Source organism: Labeo rohita, unplaced genomic scaffold (genome assembly GCF_022985175.1).
Source record: "Labeo rohita strain BAU-BD-2019 unplaced genomic scaffold, IGBB_LRoh.1.0 scaffold_1421, whole genome shotgun sequence".
Lineage (NCBI taxonomy): Eukaryota > Metazoa > Chordata > Actinopteri > Cypriniformes > Cyprinidae > Labeo > Labeo rohita.
Genome location: NW_026127584.1, coordinates 2093 through 19957, shown reverse-complemented (window position 1 = coordinate 19957; position 17865 = coordinate 2093). Strand labels below are relative to the sequence as shown.

At 41.7% G+C, this 17865-nt stretch overlaps 1 protein-coding gene across 1 annotated transcript; it reads left to right on the top strand.

Moving 5' to 3' along the window:
* Positions 1 to 6: 6 nt before the first annotated feature.
* LOC127158266 (ribonuclease inhibitor-like) lies at positions 7 to 9917 on the top strand. Its single transcript, XM_051101442.1, has 4 exons — positions 7 to 690; positions 6406 to 6582; positions 8504 to 8723; positions 9891 to 9917. The coding sequence occupies exons 1-4, from the start codon at positions 377 to 379 to the stop codon at positions 9915 to 9917; spliced, it is 738 nt and encodes a 245-aa protein (XP_050957399.1). The 5' UTR covers positions 7 to 376.
* The last annotated feature ends 7948 nt before the right edge of the window (positions 9918 to 17865 follow it).

Genomic DNA, 17865 nt, shown 5'->3' with positions numbered 1-17865 from the left:
TGTGACAGAAGCATCAGTGTACTCAGGATTGTGCACTCAGATCTTCAGAGAGGAGTTGGGCTTGTATCAGGGGAAAGTCTTCTGCTTTGTTCATCTGAGCCTTCAGGAACATCTAGCAGCTCTATATGCACATCTTTCCTTTACAGTCAACAACATCAATGTATTTGACCAAAACAAACAAAGTCTGTTGTCTAAGATTTTTACCCAGAAGAAATATAATTCATTATTTGAGCTGCATCAGAGAGCTGTGGATGAGGCTTTACAGAGTGGACATCTGGATCTTTTTCTGCGTTTCTTTCTGGGTCTCTCAGTGGAGTCCAATCAGACCCTCTTACAAAAACTACTGACACAAACAGTAATCTGCTCCTACAACAAAATGGAAACAGTTGAGTACATCAAACAGAAGATCAGGAAGAATCACTCTTCAGAGAAATCCATCAATCTGTTTCACTGTCTGAATGAACTGGGTTATGATTCACTGATGCAGGAAATCCAGCATTATCTGAAATCTGGAAAAATAAGAGAAACCAAACTCTCCTCTTCACAGTGGTCAGCTCTGGTTTATGTGTTGCTGACATCAGAGCAGAAGGAGGATGTTTTTGATCTCAAACAGTTTATTGGAAAACAACATAGAGCAGATGAAGTTCTTCAGTATTTGTTACCTGTGGTTAAAGAATCCAGATCAGTTCGGTAAGTAACACTGAAAACAATCATTCCACTTTAAAATCCTGACCACATTTATGTGACCACATAAACACTTTTTTAAGAAATAAAATGTAATAATATAATAAATTCTAATAAAAATAATAACTCTTTAATATTAAATGAAAAAAAAACAAAAACAAAGCATTAATTATAAACAATTAATTAAACTATTAATTAATATAACAAAGTTAATTGTATCACTTTAGTATCAATTGTCACTATTAAATAGTTGATTATTAGCATGCATATTAATAACTTATTGGCTATTTATTAGTACTTATAAAACATATTCTACATTAGTTTTTCTCAATTGCTTAAACACATTTCTTGAAATTATGCCTCGCTTTTGCAAAACTCTAAACAAATCCGTAACTTCTAACTCAATTCCCAGAACTTACTATATTCAGGTCAAAATGAAGCTCTCCACTCAAAACAACTCAATCTTGCTGAAAAAAAAAACAAACTTTGCTCTCAGACATTACTCACAAACCCTCAAAAACACACACACTACAACACAGTTTTACACACTGATGAGATAATACTACGATAACTGGTAATACGTGTTGATTGGGGGGGGGAAATCACATGATCAACACAACAAATGTATGCATTTGCAAGTGTTTTAATCCTTAATTTATTGTACTGTAGAGTACAGCACAAAAACAGCAAACAACAACAAAAATAATTATTCTGCCCCAGCATCCTGTCTTTGGTCTGGGACAGGCCAAAGAACCTCCTCAACATCGCACACTAAATTGGCCCTGTACAGGCAGCAGGGGTAAAATCCTCTTGCATGCCTGATCCAACCCTGGCACACATCAACTAAAATATATGAGACTGCTTGTTTTCTTGCCCTTGCTCTTCCTATTTCTCTTCCATGTTGTTTTCGTCATCCTCCTCCTTCTTCCCCTCCTCTTCCTCTTTCACCTCCTACTATTCCTCTTCAAAATTACACATTACTGTATGCGGGATATTGACTGAAAAAGACTGGATAGGATTCACAGTTATATTTTTACTAGTGGTCTGACAAATAAATAAATAAATAAATAAATATAAAGCTAAAAAAAAATCTAAAATAAAAACGAATTACAAAGTAATTGTGAAATAGAAAAGAAAAAGAAATATGGACAAAGGCAAAAATAAAAATTAGAATGTGCACTGTCAGAATTTGTAACTCTTGTGTTGTCCTCTGTCTATATATATGCTTTCCAATTGAAGGTTCATGAGATGTTGAGATGTACCTTTGAGCTGTTTCAGTAAACTGCTTTTTCATTGGCTGATCTGTAATCTCTAAATCAGTGAAAGTCAATATTCACTTTTATGTGCAATTTATGTACAAATTTATGCCAAATTTATAAAAAGTCCAATAGAAATGTGTAGAATATGCTTGACAGTTTATGGCAACTAGATAAAAAATTTAGCATTTACTGTAATGACATATACAATGAGCTAATGACTTGATGTTTTGAGGGGTAAGACTATAGCAACATGACAATAGGAACTGATAATGTAGGAAACAGCAGATAAATCAGTTGCATAATCAGTTGCATGAACGTACCAAAGCAAATGCAACTTGTTCAAAAAAACATTTTATGATGTGCCTAAGTGACTAGATGATGTGGAGGTTGAACAAGTAGTTTTGAGAATTTCATTTCTGATCTGAGAAATGCACCAAATTGTAAGCTGACTTTGGCCCTTTTATCTCCATCAAAGTTTCTGATTGGTGTGTGATAAATTTTGACTCCTAGTGTTTCCACTTGGGTAATTGTGTGCTAATTGAGCTCAAACTTCGCAGACTTGAATGAACAATATTGAATGCTAGTGCTTTCTAAATGACCACATGGTGTAAGCACTGAGAAATATAAGGATTTGTGTAGAATTTGTGTAGAACTGTGCAGTAACAGTTCACCAAATTTGAATCATGTGTTAAAGCAGGGAAATTGTGTTTATAGTTCAGGGAAATGGGTGTACTTTTTGAAAAATGGCATTATGGTTTGGAAATTTTAGTTCGAAAGATTGGTTATAGTGTTTTAGCAATCGAGAAAAACTGTAACATATTCTACATCCCTAATCCTACCCAATACCTAAATTTAACAACTACCTTACTAACTATTAATAAGCAGCAAATTAGGAGTTTATTGAGGCAAAAGTCAAAGTTAATGGTTTGTTAACCCTTAAACAGGCAACTGTTGTGAATTTTTTCTTAGAGACCAGGAGACGTTTTGGATATCTTGAAGCAGAAGTTTCTCTTTATTCAGATACCCGCTGCTTGGCACTGCAGTCATCAAAAGTCTTCTTCTAAGGCAGTGATACATTGTAGTTTATATACAGGGGTTGGACAATGAAACTGAAACACCTGTTTTTTAAAAACAATTAGTACGTTGTTGAGCCTTTTTGTGCCCAATGCAGCATCATTTCATCCTGGGAATGACAAATATAAGTCCTGCACAGTAGCCAGAAGGATTTTAAGCTATTCTCCTCTTGCAAAAAAAAAAAAAGTGGCCAGGTCACTACGTGATGCTGGTGTAGGAAAACTTTTCCTAACTTGCTCTTCCAAAACATCCCTCAATAATATTCAGATCTGGTGACTGTGCAGGCCATGGGAGATGTTCATCTTCACTTTCATGTTCATCAAACCACTCTGTCACCAGCCTTGTTGTGTGTATTGGTGCATTATCATCCTGATACAAGGCACTACTTTCAGGGTACAATGTTTGATCCATTGGGTGCACATAGTCAACCTTCACTCTCTGCTCTTACTGGTGCAGTGTGCAATCAGTGAAGATAGGCCACCAGGCTGTGCAAACATATCCATGAAACCTCCAACACTATATTGGCCAGTGTTTTAGTTTCATTGTCCAACCCCTGTACATTTAAGGGGCAGTGCTTTGATCTGGAGACAAAGCACCTGGGTGACAACCCCAAACAAAGCATGCAAATAAAGTACTCAAGTATAGCAGCCTGCACCATTTACACCAGTCCTAATCCAATCATCATAACTACTCAAAGACTGGGCAGAGGTACCAAGAGCCATTACAAACAAAAGGTGAACATCTCAGTAATCTGGCTCATTTGACTTACAATAAGAGAACAGGAACTGGCAGGAACCTCTTGCTACAAACTTTGCTTGAGAGAATAATTTGTCTGATGTCATCATATTTACCTTAAATGCTAAATACAATGTGCTGCACCTTAGGTTTTCACGTGATGCTATGTCAGAACATAGGATCAGCATATTTTAAACAGTTTCTTAAATTTGTAATCCTTCACAACGTGCACCACATGATACATGTTCTTTAGTCTCTTGTAGGAGGCATGAGGAAGAATTTTTCATCCAATACTGTTATCATTACCATAGTTGAAGTTGTTTGGAGTATGGGGGTCACATGATTTGGTTTAGATTTTCTGTGGTTGTTTTGTCAGTTTGACCTAAAGCCAACATGTGCGCCCATGGGGCTGGACATTCAGAAAATGTAGACAGTAGGCGTATATTAATCTAATGTTTTTTCAGCAAATGCAATACTACTGGTAGTATTAATTGTAAACATTAACTTCGAAATGTTGAAAAGAAAATTAAGTCATATGTTGTTCATGTTGTTTATATTTTAAAATGTGAATATCCCCTGAGATATGTGGCCAGATTAGGGTAATAAAACAGGATTATCCTCAATATTGACAATGAATGGTGTCACAAGGTAAACTGTTTCCCCCGTTCTGGTTATTTCATTATTGTGCATTCTGGGCTGGTATGGGGTGGTGAGTGTGTAAAGGGGTGGGGTGTTTTGAGGGAGTTTGGTGTTACCCCTTGATGGTTATGAGGGATGGCGAGGGGGCCTAAAAATCACAGAAAATAATCACAGAAATCACATAAAATACAAGGGGAACCCCTTGATAAAGAATTCTCTTGAAGGGTTGGGGTGGAGGGTGTTTGGAGATTGTAAATCGCATTGAGGTGAGTAGATCCCCCTTAATAGAAATTACATTTCAGGGCCAGACACCTGTCGGAAGAGCCTTAAAGGCCCCCTGTACACAGTCCCCTTTCTATTTATTTTGTGTTTAAAAATCGTGCAAATGTTATTATTTGCTTGTAAAACTGATATTATTATATTGAGTTGACTACATTTTGTATTTGATCAAATAAGATCAAAATCTACTGAATCATCCTCAGTTTTCTCTCTCTCAAGAACTGATGAGACATTGGTTGTGGTGCATGAAAATAAAGGCTCTGAGATTTTGGTTAGTAGTTGATATCCTTCACCTTGACAAAACCAGCTTGTAGATGCTGTTGCTTTCTTCAGCATCTTCAGCATCTTTTGAGTTTGAGACAGCATCTTTGTATCATTTAGTCAAGGTACTCAATGCAGGTAGTCTCTCAAGTAGGCCTTTCCAGAGCACATCCAAATCCACCACTACAGATGATGAAGCTCTGAGTGCTGCTGTGCCCAGACTTGCAAAGTAAGAAGTTAGTTCATTTTGTGGCACATCACTGAATTATGGAATGGCTTTGTAACACATTGCCATCCATGAATGCAGTGTTACAAGGTTCAAACACCTTGGCCTCCTGAAGAAACTTTATAGCTGGTCTGCCAATCTGCCATGTACTTGCTGAGTTTATCCCCTGCATTGCTTATGCCTGGCTAACTGTGGCAAGAATCTGAGTCTTAATAGCAAATGGGAGTTCAAGGTTTGCAAAGTACTGTGCACATGCTTTATACTGGGCGATAATTCGATAACGATAATTATTGCAATATAATTTCCCTCGATAAAAGGATATGAAGAGTTCGATAAATGTTTGATATCATTTTTATGTGCCAGAAGTGAAAAGAAACAGCACGACTCATTTTAATCGCACTACACAGACCGTTTATCCACTCGGACCAAAGTTCAGCGCTGCCCGAGCTGTCAACTATGATGATCATCCGGGCATTTAGAGATTGAGCCAGATTTGTCTCTTTAAGTGTCTCATGAACTCTTACCACTGATTGCAGTGAACATTTGCCACACATCTGGGGATGAAAAATACACAATGAGAGTCAAAATGAGGCCAAGCATACAGTGTTCACACCAACGTTACATGTAATTAAAATTCTGAAAATTAAGTACACAAAAAAAGTACACAACTAGACAGTGATATTGTTTGATCTATGATGTTTTGAATTGTTTCTGTTACTGAAGCAAGTCTGTGACAGGTCAACAAGGAATAATTTTACTTATACTTAATCTTGTACAGAGATTTGTATTTGATTTAGGCCTACCTCCATTTTCAACTCTATGAACTCCTTTGTAGTCCTCCTTAAGTCCTGATGAGATTCAGGATGTGGGCCATGCGTTTAATGTGCAAGGAGTTTGGGAATAATGACTGAAGTGCAGCAACAAAAGCCGTCTTCATGTAGGCAGCGTTATCAGTGTCAAACATAATAATGTCTTGATTAGCAATGCTTTATTCTTGTAGACACTTCATAACAGCCAGGTGAAAGTATTTTGCCAAAAATGCACCAGCATGCATAAGTAATCAAGCACTAAAATCTTCTGTTAATTTAAATAAATACAAATTTGCTGCTATTGGATCCACTTTTCCTTTCCTGCATTGCTTTAAGAGGTGTTTTATGAAAAATGTAATTACTGAAACATTAATTTAAAATCTAAAGGAAGGCCATTTACTTGTTTTCATTATAGTTCTTTGTTTTGTTCTTTAAACAGGCTATGTGGATGTAATCTCACTGCTCAGTCCTGTGAAAGTCTGTCTTCAGCTTTACAATCCTCCAACTCAAACATCCTGAGAGAGCTGGACCTGAGTAACAATGACCTGCAGGATTCTGGAGTGAAGCTTCTTTCTGATGGACTGAAGAGTCCAAACTGTCAGCTGGAAATACTGAGGTAAATGGTTTCAATAAAATAAATAAGCAAAGTGTGTTTATCAAATTGTAAGGCTTGTGATGTAATTTGATATAATTATTCAGTGTGGCACTATGTTCATGTTCATGCAAAAAGCTCATGATTCATTGTTTTCAATGTCTGTCTGGATTTGAAAATACATGTATCAAGCATCTGCCCTTTTATTTGATTGGCCATCCTAATTACCAGTTTACTTAACATGTATTGTTAGACAGCTGTTTAAATGTTTTTGTCATCCAAACAAATAGCTAATATGTGTGTAATATGTGTGTCATGCAGCAGAGCAGCATGAATAATATCAAATATTAACCTCTTAGCATTCCTATAAAATGTAACTACACATTGTGCAGTACAGTGGACTGTTAACATCAAATCAGAGCTCTACACTTTTCTTTTTAGTAGCAATTGTACTACTCAGGAGAACCTTCTGAACAGTATTGTGAGATGACTCCTTCACTTCAAGTGATTTACAGGGGCTTTTTTTATATTTTTGTAATGGCATTATTCTAACTTCATTAAAGTTTTGTTTTATGTCAAATTTAGTGTTATAAGCTTAATCAAAATTTCTAATTAATTTCTATTTCTATTCTATTCTATTAATAAATTCTTATTTTACAGCAAGTTACCAATCAAATGAAATTGGTATTAACAAAATGATTTTGCACTACAGAAGTGGCAAAGAAGAACAAAAGTGGCATGTAGGTGTGTTCACGGACATTTAATGAGGCTCAGAAGTGACAAATATTATTTACATAAGTATTAAATGAAATTAAAACTGCCTGCAGGTGGTGTAAAGTCACTGATTTTATCATTGAATCATTCATTCATTTAGTTGATTCATTTAAAAAGCTGATTCATTCAGGAAAGGATGAATGTCTTAATGAATGGGTAACTGAATCATTGACTCACTACATTTATTTAAAGTTTTCTTTGAGTTTTCTTGGAGATGTGCAGCGGCTTAGCTGTGACTTATGTATACCATGTCTACACTTAGTTTGTTATAATGAGATGATTTGTGAGTTTGCATAACTCAGCACTGAACAAAACTCAGTGTTTTGAGCAGTGAGTGGATTCTGATTAACACTGTGTTCAAGGAATGAGATATATGAGAAATGTCGGTGATACATTACCTAACGCTGTAAAAATGTGCTGTAGAAAGTAGAAACCTTTGAAGCTCAAACACAAATATACTGATTGAGTCAGCTGCACTGGTGCTCCTAAATATTTTTACATGGTAAGTAGTAGTTGCTTACTACTAACTACATGCAGTAGTTTTTAGTCACAAATGTGACTGAAATGGTTGCACTGTATAGCCCTGCAAATCAGTATACAGGAGTTTCAAAGTTAAATAATATGCATTTGTTGCAGTTTCTTGTCAGCAATACAGAGTTATTTTGGAATAAGTCAGCCTTTAAAGTGATAGTTCACCCAAAAATGAAAATGTGATGTTTATCTGCTTACCCCCAGGGGAACCAAGATGTAGGTGACTTTCAGTAGTTTCTTCAGTAGAACACAAACAAAGATCAGTCCAAGACAGTCATATAATGACAGTCAATGGCTACCAAATTTTTGAGAGGAAAAAAAAAAAACATACACAAACCCTGTGACTCGTGACGATACACTGATGTTCTAAGACATGAAATGATCAGTTTGTGTGAGAAACTATTTATATCATTTTTTACCATAGATTCACCGCTATGTCCTACTGTTTTCCAGTAAACCTGGTGACACAACTCCACTGGACAGCCATTTCCATCATATAATTTATAATGTGTACATGACATTTCAGATTTTTTTTCCATATACATTTGTTTATAACACAACCCTATAGGGAATAATTCATGGCTAAAATGTATGAAGGAGATTTGTCTGATTGTCACATGGACTATTGGTGTGTTTTCAGATTGTCTGGCTGTATGGTGACAGAGAAAGGCTGTCGTTATGTGTCTTCAGCTCTGAGTTCAAACCCTTCACACCTGAGAGAGCTGGATCTGAGCTACAATCACCCAGGAGATTCAGGAGTTAAACTACTCACTGAAAAACTGTTGGATTCAACCTGCTCACTGGACAAACTCAAGTATGTCTACCAGGAAGATTTGAGACTTTTCTATTTAAACTCCTCAGTGACTATGTGCTATATATATACTGTACACATATACTCATATTTACATATTTTATGTACACACACACACATATTTATATACTGCATGGAAATCTTAGGCTAGTAGTATTTTCACCAGCTAAAAAATGATTTAATGTGTTATTTTTATATATATATATATATATATATATATAGTGATACATTTTTTCAGCTTAACATATTAAAAATATTTAACACAATTAACGCAGGGGCAGGGATAGGGTTAGACACCCCACTCACAACTAGGCCTGTCGTGGTTATTTCATCTAACTGCGGCCAATTCAGACAACCTTGATTATTGTGTTTTGTTTATGTTTGTTCATGCTGCTTCACAGAGTGTGTGCTGTCTGTGTTGCCATGATCACTCATTACAAACGTTTTTTTTGGGCTTGTTGTTTAAGCTCGGATGGAACAGCGATTGGGTTTATGGAGCTATCTAACTAAGCACACATGAGTCACTATATGTTGGTCTTAATTTTTAGCATGAAACATTTGGATTTACTTTTTTTATGGTTTCTACCAAGATCTGGCAACATGAGAGAGTCAAGTCTCCTGTTGCTCTGGTACTGCTTTCCCTGTGATTCACCCATGGATTCACCCCACATACTACAGAAGAGAAACACATCTATGCACGTTAAAAACCTCATTAACAGCTAGTTGTTCAGTTCGCACACACTGCATTAAAGCCAGTGTCTGACCCAAGCTTTTCCCCCCCTTCTCCCAAAACAGCTTATGCTACTATTTCAGCTATTCGTTTTGTATGTAATGGCAAAGTGATAATATTTTGTGTGGTAAAATGTTTGGAGCATGTTTTTTTCGTTAAATATTAATTTTTGTTTTAAAAGTAACGGACAGCGGCCAGCAGAAGACTGTTTTGTGTTAGATCAGTTTGCCTTCTTAAATCATCGTGATTTTCCTAAAATAAAATCTATAGATGTAAAACAGTTCAAGTATATAACAATACTAGTTTAAACATTAAACCTGTCACAGAAGCAGACGGAACACCAGGTAAGTAATCGGTTAAACAGTTTATTGAATTCACACAGAGGAGAGATGAATACGGGAGATGTTTGATAGGTGAGTAAACGGTTGCAATCTTGAATGTGCTGGTTTGGATACAGCGCTGATGAAAGATCTTTTCCTTTCGTAGATGATCCAGGAGGACGAGGATGTCTGAACACGCACACACCGCTGGAGTACAAGGACTACTGGACTGGAACACAAGAGATACAGGTAAGTAACTGCAGGTAAGTAACAGGTTTGTGAACTCGTAGAGAGAAACACAATCGATCCGCAACGTAGAGACGAGCCCGGACAATGACTTTTGTGCGGTGTGTGCTTATAAAGAGCAGGGTTAATGAGGTGCAGGTGTGAGATAATTAATACTCCGGTGACAGAGATCACTGGGTGTGACTGGTGTTCGAGCCTGGCCAATCCGTGACATTACCCCCCTCCCCACGGCCCACTCCTGAGGGCCGAAACCTCCGGCGCCGAGGTGGTCTACCTCTACCTCGAGGTGCCGGATATTCAGGATGAGCTGCATGAAATTCCGAGATGAGAGTGGGGTCTAGGATGTCATCACGTGGAACCCATGACCTTTCCTCTTGTCCATAACCTTCCCAATCAACCAAGTACTCAAGGCGACCACCACGACGCCGGGACTGCAGAATCTCATTGACGGAGTATATTGATCCTTCCTCTAGCACCAAAGGAGGAGGGGGTTCTTCTTCATGGCCAGGCTCTGTGGAAGGAAGCAGAGGTTTCGTGACAGGGTTTTAATAGTGACACGTGGAAAGTGGGATGAATCCTGTATTGTGGTGGAAGTTGTAGTCTGTATGTGACGGGATTGACCTGTTCCAGGATGGTAAAGGGGCCAATAAATCTGGGACTTAACTTCTTTGAGGGCAGGCGTAATCGGATGTCTCGAGTGGCGAGCCAGATTTTCTGACCAGGAGTGAAGTATGGACCTGGGATTCTCCTTCGGTCGATGACGGCTTTGGATCTGTTCACTGCCCTCTGCAGATGGTGGTGAGCGGCGTCCCAGACTCTCTCGCTCTCCCGGAACCAGTGGTCCACTGCGGGGACATCCGATGTTTCACCGTTCCACGGGGAGGGAGGAGGCTGGAAACCTAAAACAGATTGGAATGGTGTGAGTCCTGTGGAAGGTTGCCGCAGTGAATTTTGGGCATATTCAGCCCAACCCAGGAACTGGTTCCAGGAGTTCTGGTGACCGTGACAGAAGGTTCGAAGGAACCGCCCCACCTCTTGAATTTTCCTCTCTGTCTGTCCGTTGGTCTGAGGATGGTATCCAGACGAGAGGCTGACGGTCACACCTAGGAGTTTAAAGAATGCCTTCCATACTCGGGAGATGAATTGAGGACCCCTATCTGATACGATGTCCTCAGGGAGTCCATAATAACGGAAGACGTGGTTGAAGAGGCATTCTGCTGTTTCCAGGGCTGTGGGTAATCTTTTGAGTGGTATCAACCGACAGAACTTAGAAAAACGATCAACTATGACCAGTATACAGGTGTTCTCATCAGATACGGGGAGATCCATCATAAAATCGACTCCTAGGTGTGACCAGGGGCGGTTCGGTATTGGCAAGGGATGTAGCTTACCAGCTGGAAGGTGACTCTTAGACATGGCGCACTCCTTACACCCTTGGACATACCTCCTCACATCCCTTGCCATGTCGGGCCACCAGAAGCGGTCGGATAGCAGCGAGAGAGTATGATTGGCCCCTGGATGCCCCGTGCCCAGGGATACATGAGTGGTATGGATCAGATTTACCCGTTGAGCTGGAGGGATGAACTGGCGTCCTGGAGGACAGCCCGGCGGAACCCTGGGTTCGGGAGTGGCGACGACTGGAGGTTCCGTCCAATCTATAGGGCTAATGATTAGATGGTTAGGAATTATGGATGAAGGAGTCTCAGTATTGGTTTCACCTTCAGAGAGACGTGAGAGGGCATCTGCTCGGACATTCTTTGATCCTGGATGGTAAGTGATGGAGAAATTGAACCTGGTGAAAAAGAGAGCCCATCTGGCTTGTCGGGGACAGAGGCGTTTAGCGTCGCGGAGGTACTGTAGATTTTTATGATCCGTGATTACCTGGAATGGATGGTTGGCTCCCTCCAACCAATGTCGCCACTCCTCTAGGGCAAGCTTGATGGCCAGTAACTGCCTGTTTCCAATGTCATAATTTCTTTCCGCCGGGCTGAGCTTCCTGGAGAAATAGGCACATGGATGGAGTCGTAGAGGAGTTCCGTGGTGTTGTGAAAGGACCGCACCGACTCCAGTGGTGGATGCATCTACCTCCACAACGAAAGGTAGATCAGGGTCAGGATGAGTCAGGAGTGGGGCTTGAGTGAAGGCTTTCTTCAGTGTCTCGAAGGCTGTTGTGGCTTCGGTTGTCCAGTTGAGGGTTTTTGGATGTCCTTTCAGAAGGTTAGTGAGTGGATTCGTGATGTGACTGTACCCTTTGATAAATCGACGGTAAAAGTTCGCAAACCCCAGGAATCTCTGAAGTTCTTTTATAGAGTTAGGTTTGGACCAGGAAACAACAGCTTCCACCTTCCCCTCATCCATACGAACTCCGTGGTGATTGATGATGTATCCCAGAAACTGAACAGATCTCTGGTGGAATGAACATTTCTCAGCCTTCAAATATAGTTGGTGCTCTCGCAATCTTTGGAGGACCTCCGCAACGTGATGGTGATGTTCGGCCTCACTCTTTAAATAGATCAAAATGTCGTCTATGTAGACGATGACGAAGTGGTGAAGGAATTCTCGGAGGACTTCATGAATGAAGTTTTGAAAGACAGAGGGGGTGTTTACTAACCCATAGGGCATTACCTGATACTCATAATGGCCAGTAGGGGTCACGAATGCCGTCTTCCATTCATCCCCTTCGCGTATTCTGATCAGGTTGTATGCGCTGCAGAGGTCCAATTTTGTGAAGATTCTTGGAGACAAAGAAGAAACTTGAAGCTGCAGGTGACGTTGATGGATGAATATACTCCTGACTCAGAGCCTCCCGGATGTACTCCTCCATGGCCTTACTCTCAGGAAGCGATAACGGGTAAATCTTTCCCTTGGGCAACGAGGCATTCGGAACAAGGTCAATCGCGCAGTCCCATGGCCGATGAGGAGGTAGCTGGGAAGCTCTCTTAGGGCAAAATACATAATCAAAGTTAGAGTATATGGCAGGAATGTCGACAGACTGGTTACTCACTGGACTTTCGACAGAAGTGACAAAGACAGGTATGATCTTCTTGACTTCCTGACAATTGAGGTTGCAGTCCTCTCCCCATTTTAATACTTCTCCTGTTCCCCAAGAGATGATAGGATTATGCTTCACCAGCCACGGGCGCCCTAGGATGATGTCAACAGTAGCGCCCTCCAGAACCAGCAACTGAATTTGCTCTTTATGCAGCAAGCCGAGTTGGAGTTGAATGAAGTCACATGGGCATTGTACTTGTCTCTGAGAGAGTAATTCTCCAGTTATTGAGTGAATCTGGTAGTTGGTTGACGTGGTAAAAGTGCGGAGCTTGAGCTGGCGGCAGAGGATTCCCAAGATGAAATTGCCAGCTGACCCGGAGTCGATGAGGGCTGTGACTGTAACAGAGTTCAAGCCAGTAGTTACTATAACATTAGTGGTCAGCGAAAGCAATTTTTCAGTTTCTGACTGAAGAACACTCACCCAGGTACGCCTTGGTCGTGAGGGATAGTTCAATCTCATGTGGCCACTACCCCCACAATATAAACAGAGACCCCGGGTCAGCCTCCTCTGCCGCTCAGTGGATGACAGTTTCCCAGAGTCGAGGATCATGGGTTCGGTGGCTGGTTCTGGAGGGGAATTCTGCTCTGGTCGACGGAGGAGCGCGGTCTCTTCGGAGAGATAAGATGTCATGCGATCTGAACATCGAATGGAGTGTTGGATGAATTTTTCCAATCCTAGATGATCATCAAGAGCTGCCAGTTGCAAGCAAAGTTTGGGCTCCAAACCTAGCCAGTAGGTGGTCAATAGCGATCTCTCGTTCCATCCACTCGCAGCGGCCAGTGTTCTGAATTTCAGGGAATATTCATGAATGGACATAGTTCCATGCTTGAGATGGTAAAGTTGTTCTCCCGCTGATATGGCCGAGTCAGACTGACCGAAAACCTCTTTGAAATGTGCGATGAATGACTGGATGGTTTGCGTGGCCGGCCCGGTTTGGAGCCAAAGAGTCTCTGCCCATTGTAAGGCTGAACCTGAGAGTAGAGAAATGATGAAAGCAATTTTAGATTGGTCGGTGGGATATAGCGTTGGCTGCATGGTGAAAATTAATGAGCATTGTAGCAGAAATCAGTTGCACTCCTCCGCCCGGCCAGAGTAGGGCGCTGGTCGAGCCATGGGACTAGACGGAACTGGTGGTGAAGAAGTGCTCGGTGAAGGTGATGATTCGCAGGCTGGCGGAGGTGACACGGTGACAGCTGGGCGCAGCAAAACCCAGCGAAGCGAGTCCACCAACTCTTGAAAGGGATCCTCCGTGGTCATGCTGCAATGTCTTTATGGTCCGGACTTCTGTCACAGAAGCAGACGGAACACCAGGTAAGTAATCGGTTTATTGAATTCACACAGAGGAGAGATGAATACGGGTGATGTTTGACAGGTGAGTAAACGGTTGCAATCTTGAATGTGCTGGTTTGGATACAGCGCTGATGAAAGATCTTTTCCTTTCGTAGATCCAGGAGGACGAGGATGGCTGAACACGCACACACCGCTGGAGTACAAGGACTACTGGACTGGAACACAAGAGATACAGGTAAGTAACTGCAGGTAAGTAACATGTTTGTGAACTCGTAGAGAGAAACACAATCGGTCCGCATCGTAGAGATGAGCCCGGACAATGAGTGTTGTGCGGTGTGTGCTTATAAAGAGCGTGGTTAATGAGGTGCAGGTGTGAGATAATTAATACTCCGGTGACAGAGATCACTGGGTGTGACTGGTGTTAGAGCCTGGCCAATCCGTGACAAAACCTAGATACATGTGCGTTATTAGGCACATATCCAAACGTTTTTGTGGAGAGTGGAAGCTGAAGCACGCTTTGACATGGAGTTGCCAGTGCTTCAGTGGAAACAGTTTAAAAACAATTTACAATTTTAAATTTTTCTCACAAAGGTAAGAGTAATACATCATTCAGAACTGTAAAGGGTCCACTTTTATTGTGTGCACTCACAATATTAACAAAATGTTACAAACAGTGCTTTTACAAAATAAAGCTTTCTGCCGTCTCGTTCTTTAACAGGAGCGCTTCACAAAAATTAACGTCTAGATTACGTCTGTAACCCTCGTTCCCTGAAGGAGGGAACGGAGACGTTACGTCGAGTGACGTATTTGGGATCATACTTGGAGTCCCAATCACCTCTGAACTAAAGAGAAAAGGCCAATGAGAATTGGCGAGTGGATTTTGCATCGCAAGCCGCTCCCCCCGTACATACGGGTATATAAGGCGGCTGCGTGCATACACTCACTCAGGTTTTTGCTGAGGAGCCAAGCCGAAACCCGGCCACAGCGTAGTTCAGGATTGTGGCAAGGGACGTAACGTCTCCATTCCCTCCTTCAGGGAACGAGGGTTACAGACGTAACCTAGACGTTCCCCCTCAGTCGTTCACTCCGACGTTACGTCGAGTGACGTATTTGGGATCAACCCATGGAAAACGCCACAATCCTGAACCACGTTACGTGGCTGAAACAAAATGCTGACAAGCAAGTGTGTCAGAACAAACAGATTCGACACATAACCTTCCCTACGCCCTGTAGGCCAGCAAGGACTACCAGGGGTGCCAGATTCTGAAGCTATTGTAGGGGAATCGGAGCACGTTTAAGGAATTTTGGTTAAATGTGGGATAAAGGATAATATATAACTTTAAGGGAAACACAGACTAAGGGTTTTCCTGTGGAAAATATACTGAGACAGGTTGCCACAACCGGAGGGTGAAGGAAGTCCACTACCGGAGCACAGTCAATGACTACTCTGTCCTAGTCCGGGCTGCGGGGCACGGAGGACCCAGTGTTCAGAAGAGAACAACTGGGAAAAAGGCGCACGGATCCAGTAGGAATGGCGCAGTAAGTCGACACCGAGCCTACCTCCTTGACTGGTGTTATACCAATACACGGAAGGAAACAGGCTCTACACGAAGATTATAGAATCTCGTGAAGGTGTTAGGTGTCGCCCAGCCTGCAGCTCTGCAGATGTCTGCTAAAGAGGCGCCGTGCACCAATGCATAGGAGGAGGCAACACTCCTAGTGGAGTGGACTCTTACTCCTAAGGGGCACGGCTCAACTTGGGACTCGTACGCCAAGGTGATGGCATTCACCACCCAATTTGCCAACCTCTGTTTGGAGACAGCATTCCCCTTCTGCTGTCCCCCAAAGCAAACAAAGAGCTGCTCGGAGCGTCTGAAGCTCCGGGTGCGGTCCACGTAAACTCACAAAGCGTGAACGGGACACAGCAACACTAAGGCTGGGTCTGCCTCCTCCGATGGCAGAGGCCCGTGAGAGGGGCAAGTGTCATGTTTTGGCAACTCCATGGGACTACGCTTAGAGGGACGTGACTTCCGTGGGGATTTACCCGGCAGAACATCACGCACTGTCACCCTCAGATCCCCCTGCTGTCTGACCAGCGTAGCCGAAGCGCTCTGCGAGCGCTGTAAGCTAGGGCCGGATGAGATAACGGGTGCCTCTCATGCGTTCACTGCGCTCGCAGTGAACGCATGACGCTTTCCGCGAGCCCTGCCTCAGCGTGTTGAGTGCCCATACATGTGAGGTAGAGATCGTGCCCATCAAAAGAGGCCATGTATGCCCTGCACCCATTTGCGCACGGTCGGAAAGACATCTCGCGAACGAGAGGCTTTCTCAACCGTAGGAAATTTGCTCTTTTGTGATCAGACTGCCCAGGGAAGGGCTGAAGCAGCGCTCTGCTGATTTGCAGATGAGTGCTGGCGATTGGGGAGCCAGCACACACACGACCGAGAGCTGATAAGCTTGATTCTTCTTCTTTGTTTCTCTTTCCGTATAACAGCGGCGAGAGCTCCAAAGGAGAAAATCTGAGTGAGTGTATGCACGCAGCCGCCTTATATACCCGTATGTACGGGGGGAGCGGCTTGTGATGCAAGTTCCACTCGCCAATTCTCATTGGCCTTTTCTCTATAGTTCAGAGGTGATTGGGACTCCAAGTATGATCCCAAAGTGTGAGTGAACGACTGAGGGGGAACTGAAACTCTGTGAATACATGTCTCACAGACATTATAAATATATACTATATATAAATACAAAGCTGTAAATTATAGCTTAATGACATCAAACAAATCAAAAACAAAAACTTTTTCATTATGTAATACACAAAGATGCATTTGTTTCTAAAGGCGCGTCTAAAGAGGAGATTGGATCTTTGTGACATTTACTCAGAATACACTAGTTTATTAATAAATAATTTAAATATATCCTTACTATTCCCCCCGACACATTCATTTGTAATTAGTTTTGTCGGTGCTTTGTGGCAAGTTTCAGCCTATTGCCTGTGCTTGAACGTGGATCTTTTCCAGTGCGCTGAAGGCACTGCTGCTGGCTGAGACATTAAACGCCACCTGAGTCTCGAAAGTGAACGTGAAGTCTCGTGTTGTTACCATGAGCGGCAGTTTTTTTCATCACCGTAACTGATGGATGCCTAAATATAAAAACAAGGACAAGCCTAAAACAGGCCAGATGCCCGGCTGCATCTGAGCTATGGCGTGAAAATTGGCCGAAGCCCAGCCATAGGGTCGTGAAAATTACTGTACATCAAATTCATTGTTCATGATTCTCGAAATATAAGAAGAAAAATCTAAATATTGTTGTGGAGGTTTATATGAATGTGTATCTGAGGTCAACCCTGGTTTTCAGAAACGTTTCAATGTTATTTTGTCCCTAATCACAATCCTTTTTAACAATTTATTGAACAAAGTGCATAAAAAATGAATTAATTGGCATAATCGCAATTATTTGTTAGACAATTAATCATCAGCCAAATTTCCTAATTGTGACAGCCCTACTCACAACTGCTGCTTCTGTCTCTTATTTTCTTGGCAAGAAGTGTGTTTAT

Coding starts and splice junctions, on each gene's coding strand:
- LOC127158266 (XM_051101442.1), top strand. CDS start 377: ATGGAAACAGTTGAGTACATCAAACAGAAGATCAGGAAGAATCACTCT. Junction 6,583..8,503: donor TGTCAGCTGGAAATACTGAG/GTAAATGGTTTC, acceptor GTGTGTTTTCAG/ATTGTCTGGCTGTATGGTGA. Junction 8,724..9,890: donor TTTTCTATTTAAACTCCTCA/GTGACTATGTGC, acceptor TTCCTTTCGTAG/ATGATCCAGGAGGACGAGGA.